This window comes from Natator depressus, chromosome 1, assembly GCF_965152275.1.
Source record: "Natator depressus isolate rNatDep1 chromosome 1, rNatDep2.hap1, whole genome shotgun sequence".
Classification (NCBI taxonomy): Eukaryota; Metazoa; Chordata; order Testudines; family Cheloniidae; genus Natator; species Natator depressus.
The window spans coordinates 263,702,842-263,718,309 of NC_134234.1; the positions used below are offsets into that span (position 1 = coordinate 263,702,842).

At 42.2% G+C, this 15,468-nt stretch overlaps 1 protein-coding gene across 1 annotated transcript in view; it reads right to left on the bottom strand.

Annotated features, from left to right (window-relative positions):
• Nucleotides 1-1,905: 1,905 nt before the first annotated feature.
• Nucleotides 1,906-15,468, bottom strand: part of APAF1 (apoptotic peptidase activating factor 1) — a 93,286-nt gene continuing 79,723 nt past the window's right edge. Inside the window, exons 26-28 of the mRNA XM_074941845.1 lie at nucleotides 7,421-7,546; nucleotides 6,356-6,502; nucleotides 1,906-3,524 (exon numbers count right to left, since the gene is read on the bottom strand). Of these exons, the coding sequence (XP_074797946.1) occupies nucleotides 3,378-3,524; nucleotides 6,356-6,502; nucleotides 7,421-7,546 (420 nt within the window). The 3' untranslated portion in view covers nucleotides 1,906-3,377. The remainder of the gene's footprint in view (nucleotides 3,525-6,355; nucleotides 6,503-7,420; nucleotides 7,547-15,468) is intronic.

Below are 15,468 nucleotides of genomic sequence, written 5' to 3' on the forward strand. Positions count from 1 at the left end.
ATTTCATTTTATTTTTTTTAGCAATATGATTTTATGTGAAGCAGCATGTAGATTTTATGTTCTCTCATTCTCCTTTCACAGCTCACATCTTCTATTTGTCTCCTCTGTTCAGAAACTTGAGCAACATTATTGACTCTTCTCTCATCAGCTATATTTACAAGGCTACAGTTGCCAGCTGTTGGGATTATTGTTAACAGAGGGTACCACCAAGACACAAATTCAACCATAAGTTCCTTTATTAAATCCAAAGGGCAAATGGCATTTATATAATTGCTCTAACTATGCCTAAAAGCCTAAATAATTACTACATCTAATCAGTAAAAGACATTCATAGACATTTGATTAAGATACTCACAAAAGAACTAGACCTCAGGGGTACTCTCACCCATGTTGGCTGTCTCCAACTCGGTTAGGGCAGGTACAATTAATGACCCCTTCAAGAGTTCACCATTTATACCTTTCAAGGAACAGCAATGCCACTGCCAATTGCTGATTTCTGCTAAAAAACAGTTTTGGCCAATTTGGGATTGGACTCTCTTTGTTAGGCCAGGAACAGACAAGAATATGACTGGGCTTGTTTCCTCAATATAGCAGTGGTATGTTAGGGGTCAATAAAAGTTTAACACATTGCAAAACTGTCTGTTAGAACCAGTTTGGACAATTCAAGGCTTCTTTTATCAGTTACATTTTGAACTCAGCATTTTTACAGCTTATCTTGCCGGTGACATTTTTTTCTTTAAGGCGTTCTCACAACTGCTATAGATCTTTAACTACAAAAGACATATATCCCTTAATTCCTACACCGCCTTACGTTTGCCCATATGACCTACTGCTTTGACTCCACCTCTACAGATAACCTCAATCATATCACCTCCTATTCTTGCCTTACAACTTCTTGCACATACTTTTCCAAGACTTAGCTGTCCAGGTTGCAACATGTGCAGAATGCTACAGCCTTGCCTTCATGCACAAAACAGTGTATCCACATCATCTCCTCCCTCAAATGCCTACACTGGCTCCCTAGTCATTTTAGGACCCAGTTTAAAATTAAAATCCTCCAGGGATTCACTCCCATCTCTCACTGACTTTGTTTAGCTATACTTTGTTCCTCACTTTCTCCACTAATATAGCACCAGGCTTTTTCCTGTCCTCCCAACCCATAATCTCACTGCTTTTAATGTGAGTGCCTGTCTGTTGTAGCTCATTGACACATCCTTCCTGTAGCTCATTACCTAATTAGCTGGTTGCTTTCAAATACATTTGAAATGCTGGATGACTTTTTGTGTTATGCCTTTATGAGGAACAGCATGGAAGGTGAAGGTGGATTAAAGGCACATTTGCACGCTTGGGATTCTGGGCTGCTAGTATGATCCCAAGTGTAAATTAGAGCTGCAAGGGGCCGCTGTAATTTATTAGCCGCCGTCTATGGGCTGGCTGCTCTGTAGCCTGGAGCAGCCCAGAATCGCCTTTGGTGTTCAGTGCTCCAGCTCCCACTTGCTGCAGCATGGGTGCAGGGCATACAGGAGGCCAGAATCCCACCTCTTACCTTTTTATATTCCTTCAGTCTTTGTTATTTAATGCTGACTTTATTACTTACCTCGCAAAGCATTATCTTATGCAGTTTGAAATTTCATTATATTTTGTGAATTTAGATTGGTAACACACATGGAGAGATTTGTCCCCTGACCCTGCTTCTCTCGTGCATGTTGCTCGTGAAAAAGAAAAAGAATTTCAGCAAACTTTGCATTTTTTTCCATCCTTGAACCCCCTGCTCCCATGAAGTATGAACTGAAGAGCTCCAAGATTTAGTCACTAATTAGGCTGAAGCAGCCTGGTTTTTTTTTTTTAATGCTTTACATATACATATTCAATATCCAAAAAAACCACACACACTCTTCTCTTACATTTATTTTTAATTACATTTTTTTACATCTGACTGTATAACTTCATTACATTACCCGTATTCAATATTGCTTTAATACAGTCTAATTGCAGAAGATTATAGATGAAGAAATGAAAAAGTTTGGTTGTCATAGAAAAAACACTGATATTTTAAAATTTATTCTGAAATACAAGATGAACAATTATTGAAATTGAGAATTGATAAGTCACTTTATCATGTTAAACATCCAAATACTGACGTTAAAAAGGGTTTTGCTATTAATTGCAAGGTAAGGAAATCACAGTTATTACCGCCTGAGTAAGTTAACTAACAGTCAGAATCAACCAGCTAGAACAAGGCTTACTTTAAGTTTGATTAGAAATAGTTTGTTATTTAATGAAATAGTCACAAAATCTAAGTTAAGAAAAAAAGGCAGCTAGTGTAGAATATCAGACACGTTATACCTTTTACTGGATCAAAAAATATGTTAAAAAAAATCACATACTTTGGGGGGGAAAAAAAGATTCCTCTGCAGAGGATCCCCTGTAAACAAAGCTGACCAGGATTGCACATCATCATCTTCATGACACAAACTGGAGTGAAAGCTAAAGTTAAACAAAAGGAAAATTTCTATATTTTTAGCCATACCATAGACACCAGTATTTTTGAACAAAAGCCTTTTGACCCAGTTCCATTCTCAGTTTAGCTGGCTATCGTATCTTTCCTCCAACTAGAAAACAAATATGCAATCTCCACCAATGCAATTACCAACGCCCTTTGAGTGTGTGCCTAAAAAGAGCTGCAGCAATTATCTTCTCCCATTTTAAGCCAAACTTACTACCCTTCTATAATGCATCTCATCTCCACAAGTCTGGAAAGCAAGATGGTTCAATACAGTAGTATAAAACAGTGCTGCGGTACCAGTGGGAGAGCTACTTGATTCTTCTCTAAAATATTTGTATATTCCTCAAAGAGTACCAAGTTTGTACTGAAAAATGAAATTCTAACAAAGTTATTAATTCTTTCCATTCTGTATTCATTAAAACAATGTCACACATGCATAGTAAAAGATCATAATTTTTGGTATTTTACAGTCACATTCATGACCTGAAAACATTTGCCATCAGTCTTCTACAAACTATGATTTCCATGTATCATACTCCTATTATGTCTTCTGCTGTTAACAATTATCTCACCCTATCTCAATAAAACTTAATATAATTTTACCAACAGTGTAATAAGGTGCATACTTAGTATGCAGATCAAAATTTAAGGACAAACCATTAACAACAACAACACTGATCAAAAACAAGATTAAATGCATGCTCATTTGCAAAAATTTACATAAATATTATACATACAAACATTTAATGAATGCAATACTGAAAAACACTTCATAGTTTAATGAATGTCAACTAGATTAGTGGAATTTTGTTTCCAACTCAAAACTCTGTATCAGTTGCATGAGTTTTAACATCCACCATGCTCAATGGATTTATTCCAGCATCTGTAGCACATAAAGAATACCGAGGTTATCAATGGTCACATATACTTTGAAATTAGGGGACACATATATTGACTTGAGGTTTGTTCCATTTGTGTAGAATGTTTGTAAGGATTCTCCAGTAGTTACATTCCACCACTATAAAAAGAGAAACATTTTAAATTAGTAGGAACAGAATTAGAATATAAGAGGTTATAAAAATAGGTTTAGCATGGTGGGCCTAGTTGCCTGTTAAGTTTTCTTCCTTCATTCTGCATATGAGGAAAGAGTCAACAATCTTAAATAAAACAAGGGGTTCAGAGGGACAAAAATTGTTAGACGCCTGAAAGATGTTCAGATGAGAAGATACTGAAGAGATTGTGGCTGTTTAATTTAGAGGAGACTCATGATAAAGGCATATATAAAATAATACATGGAAGAAAGATGATTAAGTCAGATACCCCTGTTACCCCTCTCTTAGTATAGGAGCAAATGAAACTGAAAAATAACATTCAAAACTGAAGAGATATATTTTTATACAACATAATTACTGTGAAAAGATACCATTAAGGCAAGAGCTTAGTTGGAGTCACAAAAGGATTAAACATTTAAAAAGATAATGAGATCATTATCCAGATAGAAAATTTGTTAAGTATATAAATTCAAGCTTTCCAGGGCATAAATTAACTACTAAATACTAGGAATCAAGAAGAACTTTCCCATGGGAAGTTTACTCCATAATTATTCACAAACAAGTTTCTTGCATTAGCCAATGTCAGAGACAGAACACTGGATTACATGGATCAAGGGTCTGGCCCAACATGGCAATTCCTAGGGAGCAGTTCTGTTTCAATACTACTTTAAAATAATGTTTTCAACTCCCTCCCCTGCCCTTGCCCTCCAACATCTGCTGCCAACCCTAATATGTAGCTGATTCTGGAATTCTTAGCAAAGACAAAAGGCCCAACATAATTTTCATTAATGACTTGGATAATGGAGCAGGAGAGCACACTTATAAAATTTTCAGATGATATCAAGCTGGAAGGAGTTGCAAGCACTTTGGAGGACAGGTTTAAAGTTCAAAATGACCTCCACAAATTGGAGAATTGGCCTGAATTCAACAAGATAAAATTCAATAAAGACAAGTGCGATGTACTTCACTTAGGAAGGAACAATCAAATGCACAACTACAAAATGGGGAATAATTGTCTAGGTGGTAGTATTGCTGAAAAGGATCTGGGAGGTTATTGGGGACCACAAATTGAATCTGAGTCATCAATGATGCAGCTGCAAAAATATGATTCTGGGGTGTATTAACTGGAATGTTGTATGTAAAACACAGGAGGTAACTGTCCAGCTCTACTCGACACTGGTGAGGCCCCAGCTAGAGTACTGGGTTCAATTCTGGGCACCACAATTTAGGAAAGATACTCTCTTCTACACTCTTTCCAATTTGTCCGCCACAAAAATGGTAAAAGGTCTAGAAAAACTGACCTATGAGGAAAGGTTAAAATAAACCGGGCATGTTTAGTCTTGAGAAAAGACGACTGAGGGGGGACCTGATAACAGCCTTCCAATATATTAAGGGCTGTTATAAAGAGGATGGTGATCAGCTGTTCTCCATGTCCACTGAAGGCAGGACAAAGTAGTAATAGGTTTAATCTGCAGCAAGGTAGATTTTAGATTAGATATTAGGAAAAACTTTCTAACTATAAGGGTACTTAAACTCTGGAGTAGGCTTCCAAGGGAGGTCATGGAGTCCCCATCATTGGAAGCTTCTAAAAACAAGCTGGACAAAACATCCGTCAGGAATGATTTAGGTTCACTTGGCCCTGCCACAGCGCAGGGGGCTGGACTTGACTTCTCAAGGTCCCTTCTAGCCCTACTTTTCTATGGTTCTATGATATCCCATCATTTTCCACATATGGAACTCATACTGAAGTCTTTGGAAGTTGTGTGTAAAAAATAATAGGTAATAGGATACGGCTCAATGAATCTAACCATAATAGTTACTGTAAATCTCTAATGGATTAAACAAATGTAGCCATTAGAAGTTTCTTCTCCAATGACAAATTTCAATTTCCTGTTTTAACTTCCATCCTTTCAGAGGATTTTTACAGTATGTCTTTCAAAGTACAGCGCCACATTATTATTATAGCCTGTAGGAGATCTAGTTAGAGACCAGGATCACATACCATCACCAACGCTTATGTATTTATGAAGAAAAAGTAAACAACCCAGTATTTGATGTTCAAATCTTACAAAATAAGGGTCCACTCCTGCAAGGTGCAGATCACACAACTCTTTCTGAAGTTTACGTTTTGGAGGCACTGAACACTCAAGACTGAGGAGATCTGAGGGTGTTCAGCAATTACAATGGCCTTAATATAAGAACATTTGTTAGCAGGGGTATTTTGCTAACATCAGTTTCTACTCTTAATCATAGTTCTGGTAATTTAAGATTTGTCACTTCTTCTTGGGTTATTTTTATTTTCTTCTTCTAAGAAAAAACAAACTCTATTGATTAGCCTATTAAATAGTTCTGTTACCAAGACATCTGTTTTACCATGCTAGATACAAAATCAGAGAGATTTAGAAATGCTCATGAATCCATTGATCATCATAATTGAGTATTCAATTCTATTTTCTCTGGCATTGCAAATACAGTGGTTTATAGATCATAACTGGTTCAACATTTAAGATATATAGGAAAGCTTCCCACCAATCTATGTTCAAATAACTCAGAAGACACAAATGATTTTACTCTTTTTTTTTTTTTTTTTAAAAACAACAAAAAAACCTTTGAACAGAAACCAAGCATGAAAAAATGTCACCCCAAAAGAAATTTGAGAAAGTTGTAAGTGATCAGAAACGGGGGTTGTGGGAGGGACACAGTTTTTAAAACTAAAATAGCAAATATGACCAGGACACCAAGGGTGTCACCTTCCAATCCTGTACTTTAAATTAAAATAGTATTTTGAGGGGCTTACCTTAAGATATCCTCCACATGACACAAGCATATTACTCTCAGGAGAAAAACAGAGGTCTGTTACCCAGCCACCATGTGTTGATTCTCCTTCATCTACAGTAACAGGGGAGCAGAGGTGAAGTAATTCACCTCTTGAGACATCCCAAATCTAAGAGAGACATAATTAATAATATATACAATCTATTAATGGCATTAAATAAAAAGGAATATTGCTGCAAGGATGACAGGATTCATTTTTTCCCTCTTTTTCCCTCCCTAGAGAAATACAACCTTTACTTCAAACATTATATTTGGTTGCAAAGTGAGAGGGCAATTCAGATAACTCCTCTTATCTTACACCTTTATGGTATATAGAGGGTTTAATTCCCTGACTCGTGGGAGACTAATTAGTAAAGAATGCCAGCCATCTATAGAGCACCATAACCATCATCACTACACCACCATAAAAAAAACAAAAAGTCAACATGACAAATATATTTTCTGCTTCCAGGGAGCGAGGAATGGGCATAAAGCCACCTTACATTACATTTTCTTCTTTTTTTGTGCAAAACAATCTTAAAACAAAATACTCACAAGGAATCCCTAAAAAGGGAATCCTTTCCTATCAATCCATAAGTATATTTGTAAACCATGAGTTCTCAAAATGGACAATCCAGAGTCCCACCACACAAGGAACATCCATGATAAAAAAAAAAAGAATGCAAAAACAGGTGATCAAATCCAGAGGTACACATGCACATCTATTCTGAATGTTCTTTTCTTGTATTTTTGTAGTCTTGACCCTCTATTCAGTCTAACCTTGTAGATATTTTTCTAAAGCAACTCAATAGCCTATAGTTTCTAGATGACCTTCAGCTCAGTTGTGCACCCACTACAAAAAAAATGCTGCCACCTTGACAGCAAAGGATCCATTATTTATTCCTGACCTGCAACGTTCCCTAAATGGCATAGGGCAATTAGATAGGCAAAATATAGTTACCCAAATTCATATCTGGCAAGTACACTGGGCTAAGCACCCCTAGAGTTGTTTTGACTCAACGTATTACTAAAATGTCTCCAAATGTACCCTTATTTCTCCATTGTCATCTCCGGTGGCCAAGAATTTATCATCGAAGGAGAAAGTGCAGCACCGCACGCAGCCTGTGTGACCATTAAGCTCATGAAGAACAGATGAACTTTCAAAGCTCCATATCTAAAAATGAAATGTTAAAGAAAAAAAAGTAAAGATAAGTGGTACTTCATGGAAAATTTACACAATTTTATCTGTCCACTCCAATCAGAAACACATGTGTTAACACAGGGATTAAAATACTCAAAGTACATAAATCCCAGATTAATTAAATCTGAGAGGCATTTATTTGTTAGGTATTATTTGAAAAAGCGTGCACAATTTTTTTTATTATTACACATTTTAAGCTCCTAACCTGTTAGACAGAAAGTTCATGAAGTTATTAAGGAAAAGGAACTTCATGAATCAATACAAAGATATTTTTATAAGAATTTTATCAAGCTAGGAAGCACGCTCTGGAGTGTAATACAATGAAACATTTATTAAGCAGCCCACTCAAGGGGCTGACGAGAAGTAATCTCAAAGGAGGTGGTCTTTTAATAAAAATGTCTATACATTTTCTTTGAAACTTGAAGGGAACCTTAAATGATCTATTTATTTGTAAAATAATTCTTAAAAATAAGTTCCATTTCTCAAAATATTTAGAAATTTTTGAATGTAGCTTTTTTCTGAACAGGAATAAAACCGGAAAATTTTGACACTCTCTGGAAGGAAAATTCTGAAAAGTAATGATTTTGAATCATTAAGAACATTTAGTTTAGACAATATAAAAATATATTATACACAATTTTAAAAAATTCTAAACAAAAAGTCATTTAAAAATGAAAAGTCAAAACATTCTGACATGTTGGAATTTGTTTTTCGGGTTTTCTTCCAAAACAAAATTGGAGTAAAACAGACTTGATTTCACAAAGTGTTTTGATTTTGAAGGAACTGCATATTCTGATGAAATACAATTTTTTTAAAAAAATATTTGAATTACAAGTACTGCACAAAATAAATTTTAATGTCTAAAAGCAGACTTGCAGACAATAAGGATCTGACTGCTAGTTAACACTTCGACATACAAGGGGTAAAATACAAAGTAGGCCAACAATTTTCAAAAACAGAAGCCTAAATTGAGATTCACAAATCCATTTTTAGGAACATACCTGATTTGATGTCAATGAGTGTTGCTGGGTGCTCAGTACTTTTGAAAATGTGAGAGATACCTAAATACTTAGCTATTTTTAAAAATCTTGTCTTGTAAAATTATTTGTAGTTAGTTGCTTAATGCTTTAATTCAAAAAACCTAAAGCAATACACATAACTATGCAAAATACTGGGCATAGACTGTGTACCTTATGAGAGCTAAAGCCAACAGTTCTCCTTAAGAGTGTGTGTAGTCGTCTCCAAGATAAATTCTGGGAGGTCGCTAAAGCTTTAGAAAGTAAAAACATAAGAATGGCCATACTGGGTCAGACCAATGGTCCATCTAACTCAGTATCCTGTCTCTGACAGAGGTCAGTGCCAGATGCTGCAGGGTTATTTCAAGTGACTCATCCCATCGTCTACTCCTAGCTCCTGGCAGTCAGAAATTTAGGGGGACACAGAGCATGGGGTTGCATCCCTGACCATCTTGGCTAATTGCCATTGATGGACCTAGCTGCCATGAACGTATCTAATTCTTTTTTAAGGCAGTTATACTTTTGGTCTTCACAACATACCATGGCAACAAGTTCCACAGATTGACTGTATGTTATGTTAAGTAGTCCTTCCTTCTGCTTGTTTTAAACCTGCTGCCTGTTAATTTCATCATATGACCCCTATTTCTTGTGTTATGTGAAGGGGTAAATGACACTTCCCTATTCAATCTCTCTTACCATCCATGTTTTTTTATAGACCTCTACCATAATTTCCCATTAGTTGTCTCTTTTCTAAGATGAACAGTCCCAGTCTATTTAATCACTTCTCAGACTGAAGATGTTCCATACCCTTAATCATTTTTGTTGCCCTTCTCAGCACTTTTTCCAATTCTAAGATGGGGTGACTTGAACTGCACGCAGTATTCAAAGTGTGGGCATACACAGATTTATATAGTGCATTATGATATTTTCTTTTTTTAATCTATTCCTTTCCTAATGGTTCTGTTAGCTTCCTAACTGCCACTGCACATTGAACAGATGTTTTCAGAGAACTATCCACAATGACTCCAAGATCTCTTTCTTGAGCTAATTTAGACCCCATCATTTCATACATAAAGTTGGGATAAAATCGTTACATACCTTTTGTAACTGTTCTTCAAGATGTGTTACTCATGTCCATTCCATTCTAGATGTATGCCGCGCCCATGTGCACAGCTGTGGAGACTTTTGCCTTAGCGGTATCCGTAGGGCTGGCTGTGACGCCACCTTGAGTGCCACGCTTATGCGTCAGTATATCAGGCGCCGCCGGCCCTACGCCCCTCTCAGTTCCTTCTTGCGGGCAACTCTGACGGAGGGGTGGAAGGGCGGGTAATGGAATGGACATGAGCAACACATCTCTAAGAACAACAGTCACGAAAGATAGGTAACCGTTTTTTCTTCTTTGAGTTCTTGCTCATGTCGATTCCATTCTCGATGACTCACAAGCAGTATCCCTGGAGGTGGGCTCAGTGTTCACAGGCTTGTAATACCCATCTACCGAAGCCAGCATTGTCTCGGGCTTGCTGGGTAAGTGCAAAGTGAGATGTGAATGTATGTACAGACAACCAGGTGGCGATTCTGCAGATAACAGAGATTCGCACATGGGCCAGGAAGGCTGCCAACTAGGCTTGTACTCTGGTTGAGTGGGCGGTTACGATCGCCAGTGGAAGCACCTTTGCCTGATAGTAGCAAAATCGGAGGCTGTGACCTAAGAAGAAATTCTCTGGGTGGACATTGGACGACCTTTCATCCTACTTGCCACCGCAATGAACAACTGCATTGACTTGCGTAATGGCTTGGTCCTCTCAATGTAGAAGGCTAGCGCTCTCCTGACATCCAGGGAGGGCAACTTACATTCCTCCTCAGACTTACGAGACTTTGGGCAGAAGGCAGGCAAGAATATGTCCTGGCTTATGTGAAATTGCGAAACCATCTTGGGCAGGAAAGCCGGATGCGGCTGCAACTAGACTGTGTCCTTGAAGAACACCGTACAGGGCAGCCCCGATGTAGGCGCCCTAATCATGGAGACCCTTCAGGCAGAAGTTATCGCCATCAGGAATGACACCTTCCAGGAGAGCAGAAGAAGGGAACAGGATGCCAAGGGCTCAAAGGGAGCTTTCACGAGCCGTGCAAGCACCAGATTCAAGTCCCACAGAGGGACTGGGTCCCGGTCTCAAGAGTGGAGCCACTCCAGAACCTTTTAAGAACTGGACCATCATGCCCATGAGCCAAGACCGATCTGCCCTGGGACAGAGGGTGAAAGGCTGATATAGCGGCCAAGTGGACCTTAACTGATGAAAGGGACAAACCTTGGAGCTTGAGATGCATAAGGTAGTCTAGCATCAGCTGCAGCGAGGCCTGCTTAGGCCTAACGTCTTGGGCCAAGGCCCAGCACGTGAATCGTTTCCAGGTGGTCAGGTAGGTCGCTCTAGTGGAGAGCTTTCTACTCCCTAGTAGGACCTACTGAACTCGGGCCAAACATTCCTGATCCTCAGTAGTTAACCATGGAGTATAGGGATGGAGATGGCTGAGGAAAAGATGGGGTAGATCCAGGGAGGTGACTGGGGTGTCGCTCTCGAGCACACCCTCAGAATACCTGCTTCTGGCCCCCATCATGTTTCACCCAGCCAGGTTGTACAGGTGAGCAGGAGGAGGAAGGGCAGCGGCAACTGAACTCACTGTCCCTTCTCCTCATAGAGCCCAGCCGAGACTGCCAAGGCCTTGGCGGTGGGGGTGGTTGGAATGGCAAACTGAAGCATATGCATCTCCAGGGAGCGGAGGGTGGCCCAAGTGTCCTTCAGACTGTGCAGCCTCGCGTCTGTCTGATCGGAGAACATCTTGACTCCATCTAACGGAAGATCTTGTATGGAGGACTGCAAAAGTGGATGGGAATCTGGGAGGCAGTGACCATGAGTTGGTTGAGTTCAGGATCCTGACGCAGGGAAGAAAGGTAAGCAGCAGGATACGGACCCTGGACTTCAGGAAAGCAGACTTCGACTCCCTCAGGGAACAGATGTCCAGGATCCCCTGGGGGACTAACATGAAGGGGAAGGGAGTCCAAGAGAGCTGGCTGTATTTCAAGGAATCCCTGTTGAGGTTACAGGGACAAACCATCCCGATGAGTCGAAAGAATAGTAAACATGGCAAGCGACCAGCTTGGCTTAATGGTGAAATCCTAGCGGATCTTAAACATAAAAAAGAAGCTTACAAGAAGTGGAAGGTTGGACATATGACCAGGGAAGAGTATAAAAATATTGCTCGGGCATGTAGGAAAGATATCAGGAGGGCCAAATCGCACCTGGAGCTGCAGCTAGCAAGAGATGTCAAGAGTAACAAGAAGGGTTTCTTCAGGTATGTTGGCAACAAGAAGAAAGCCAAGGAAAGTGTGGGCCCCTTACTGAATGAGGGAGGCAACCTAGTGACAGAGGATGTGGAAAAAGCTAATGTACTCAATGCTTTTTTTGCCTCTGTTTTCACTAACAAGGTCAGCTCCCAGACTGCTGCGCTGGGCATCACAGAATGGGGAAAAGATGGCCAGCCCTCTGTGGAGATAGAGGTGGTTAGGGACTATTTAGAAAAGCTGGACGTGCACAAGTCCATGGGGCCGGACGAGTTACATCCGAGAGTGCTAAAGGAATTGGCGGCTGTGATTGCAGAGCCCTTGGCCATTATCTTTGAAAACTCGTGGCGAACGGGGGAAGTCCCGGATGACTGGAAAAAGGCTAATGTAGTGCCAATCTTTAAAAAAGGGAAGAAGGAGGATCCTGGGAACTACAGGCCGGTCAGCCTCACCTCAGTCCCTGGAAAAATCATGGAGCAGGTCCTCAAAGAATCAATCCTGAAGCACTTACATGAGAGGAAAGTGATCAGGAACAGTCAGCATGGATTCACCAAGGGAAGGTCATGCCTGACTAATCTAATCGCCTTTTATGATGAGATTACTGGTTCTGTGGATGAAGGGAAAGCAGTGGATGTATTGTTTCTTGACTTTAGAAAAGCTTTTGACACGGTCTCCCACAGTATTCTTGTCAGCAAGTTAAGGAAGTATGGGCTAGATGAATGCACTATAAGGTGGGTAGAAAGCTGGCTAGATTGTCGGGCTCAACGGGTAGTGATCAATGGCTCCATGTCTAGTTGGCAGCCGGTGTCAAGTGGAGTGCCCCAGGGGTCGGTCCTGGGGCCGGTTTTGTTCAATATCTTCATAAATGATCTGGAGGATGGTGTGGATTGCACTCTCAGCAAATTTGCAGATGATACTAAACTGGGAGGAGTGGTAGATACGCTGGAGGGGAGGGATAGGATACAGAAGGACCTAGACAAATTGGAGGATTGGGCCAAAAGAAATCTGATGAGGTTCAATAAGGATAAGGATAAGTGCAGGGTCCTGCACTTAGGATGGAAGAATCCAATGCACCGCTACAGACTAGGGACCGAATGGCTAGGCAGCAGTTCTGCGGAAAAGGACCTAGGGGTGACAGTGGATGAGAAACTGGATATGAGTCAACAGTGTGCCCTTGTTGCCAAGAAGGCCAATGGCATTTTGGGATGTATAAGTAGGGGCATAGCGAGCAGATCGAGGGATGTGATCGTTCCCCTCTATTCGACACTGGTGAGGCCTCATCTGGAGTACTGTGTCCAGTTTTGGGCCCCACACTACAAGAAGGATGTGGATAAATTGGAGAGAGTCCAGCGAAGGGCAACAAAAATGATTAGGGGTCTAGAGCACATGACTTATGAAGAGAGGCTGAGGGAGCTGGGATTGTTTAGTCTGCGGAAGAGAAGAATGAGGGGGGATTTGATAGCTGCTTTCAACTACCTGAAAGGGGGTTCCAAAGAGGATGGCTCTAGACTGTTCTCAATGGTAGCAGATGACAGAACGAGGAGTAATGGTCTCAAGTTGCAATGGGGGAGGTTTAGATTGGATATTAGGAAAAACTTTTTCACTAAGAGGGTGGTGAAACACTGGAATGCGTTACCTCGGGAGGTGGTAGAATCTCCTTCCTTAGAGGTTTTTAAGGTCAGGCTTGACAAAGCCCTGGCTGGGATGATTTAACTGGGAATTGGTCCTGCTTCGAGCAGGGGGTTGGACTAGATGACCTTCTGGGGTCCCTTCCAACCCTGATATTCTATGATTCTATGATCTCCTGGGACAGGCCGGAGGTCTGAAGCCACAAGCTGTCAGGAATGACCACCACCAAGGCGACCACCCTGGTCACTAAATAGGACGCATCCCAGGCCATCTGGATGGAGCACTGAGCCTCTGTGGTTCCTTCCTCCACAAGAGCCCCGAACTCTTGGGCCATTTCCTTGGGCATGGAGTCCTTAAACTTGTGGAGGGAGTTCCACTGGTTGAAATGATAATGCCCTAAAAGAGCCTGGTGGTTCGTGACCCGGAACTGGAGACTGGCCATGGAATAAATTTTTCTTCCAAAAAGGTCCGGTCTCTTGGCCTCATTATTCTTGGGGGTGGAACTGGCAGGCCCCTGCTTGTCCTTTTAGTTGGCCGCTAACACAACCAATGACACTGGGGGTGGGTGGGTGGGTATAGAAGCATTCAAACCCGTTGGCGGGGACAAAATACTTCTTCTCGGCCCTCTTGAAAATGGGCAGGATGGAGGACGGGGTTTGCCAGAGGGCTTTGGCAATGTTCAGGACAGTGGCGTAGCTAGGTGGAGCGAACAGGGGCAGCGGACATAAAAAAGGTGCCACCCGCTTGTACTCACCAGGCGGCGCTCCGGGTCCTTGGCGGCACTGAAGGCCCCAGCTGTCGAAATGCCGCCGCTGAGGACCCGGAGCGAGTGAAGGCCCCCGCTGAGCTGGAGCGCATGAAGGCCTGTGCCACTGAAGACCCGGAGCGTCACCAGGTGAGTAAAAATTAAAAAAAGGCACCTATAAATTAAAAAGGCACCACTTGTGCTCAGAGGGGGAGTGGCCACTCCCCCCCGGCTACGCTACTGGTTCAGGACCCCTTCGCGCACTGGGAGTGCAACACGTGTGGGGATGGATGTGGAGAGCACACTGAATGTGTCCGATTGCTCCACCTTGAGGCCTAAATTGGTAGCCACCCGTGGGAGCAGGGCTTGGTGCTCCCTGAAGTTGTCTAGTGGGCTAGTATGGGAGGGCCCTGCCACCGTCTCGTTTGGAGAGGAGGACGACGACTGAACCACTGGGGGAGGGTCCGGGTCATCATCCCCCACAGGGGCAGGGGGTCTCGGGGTGGGCACCTGTTCCTCCACCACACTGGCCGCTGGTGCTTTCTGCACCAAGCCTCGTGCTGCCAGTGTCGATTGGGGTTTGTCTGACGCGGCGACCAAGGACTGGTAAGACAGGGGCATCGGCATTCCCCAGGCATTCCAGTAAGGCCATTGCACTGGCCACTGGCCCTGCTCCCAGGTCGGCACTGCTGTGTTGGATGCACCCTCTGGAACCTAGTCGTGATGGTGCTGTCTCAGTGAGGGGCTGAACTCCCTGCCTGTGCCGGAGAAATCCTTCTCTGGTGACCAGGGTGGGGCCATCAACATCCGAGTCTGTCAGCTAACCATCACCGTGGGTGACCAGTGCCTTGAATGGTCAGATCAGTGCTGGGAGTAGGGGGAGCATCCCCAACGTGTCGGGGATGGTGACGGTCAGCACGAAGATGAGCGGTGCTGACTGTAAGGCAACTGGCACGTGCCTTTGGGTGAAGCCTGGTGCCAAGGTAGAGACTGAGAGCGTGGTGCTGGTGACCGGTAGCAGCAAATCAGTGAACTGGGCTGACATGGACACCAAGGACGCAGCGACAAAGGGCTCTGCCTTGGCTCCAGAGACCGATGACACTCACTCGCCTTCTGGGAGGCCTTCACAGCTGGCTTACCCTTTATAGGGAGCCTTCACCGGGTCCAT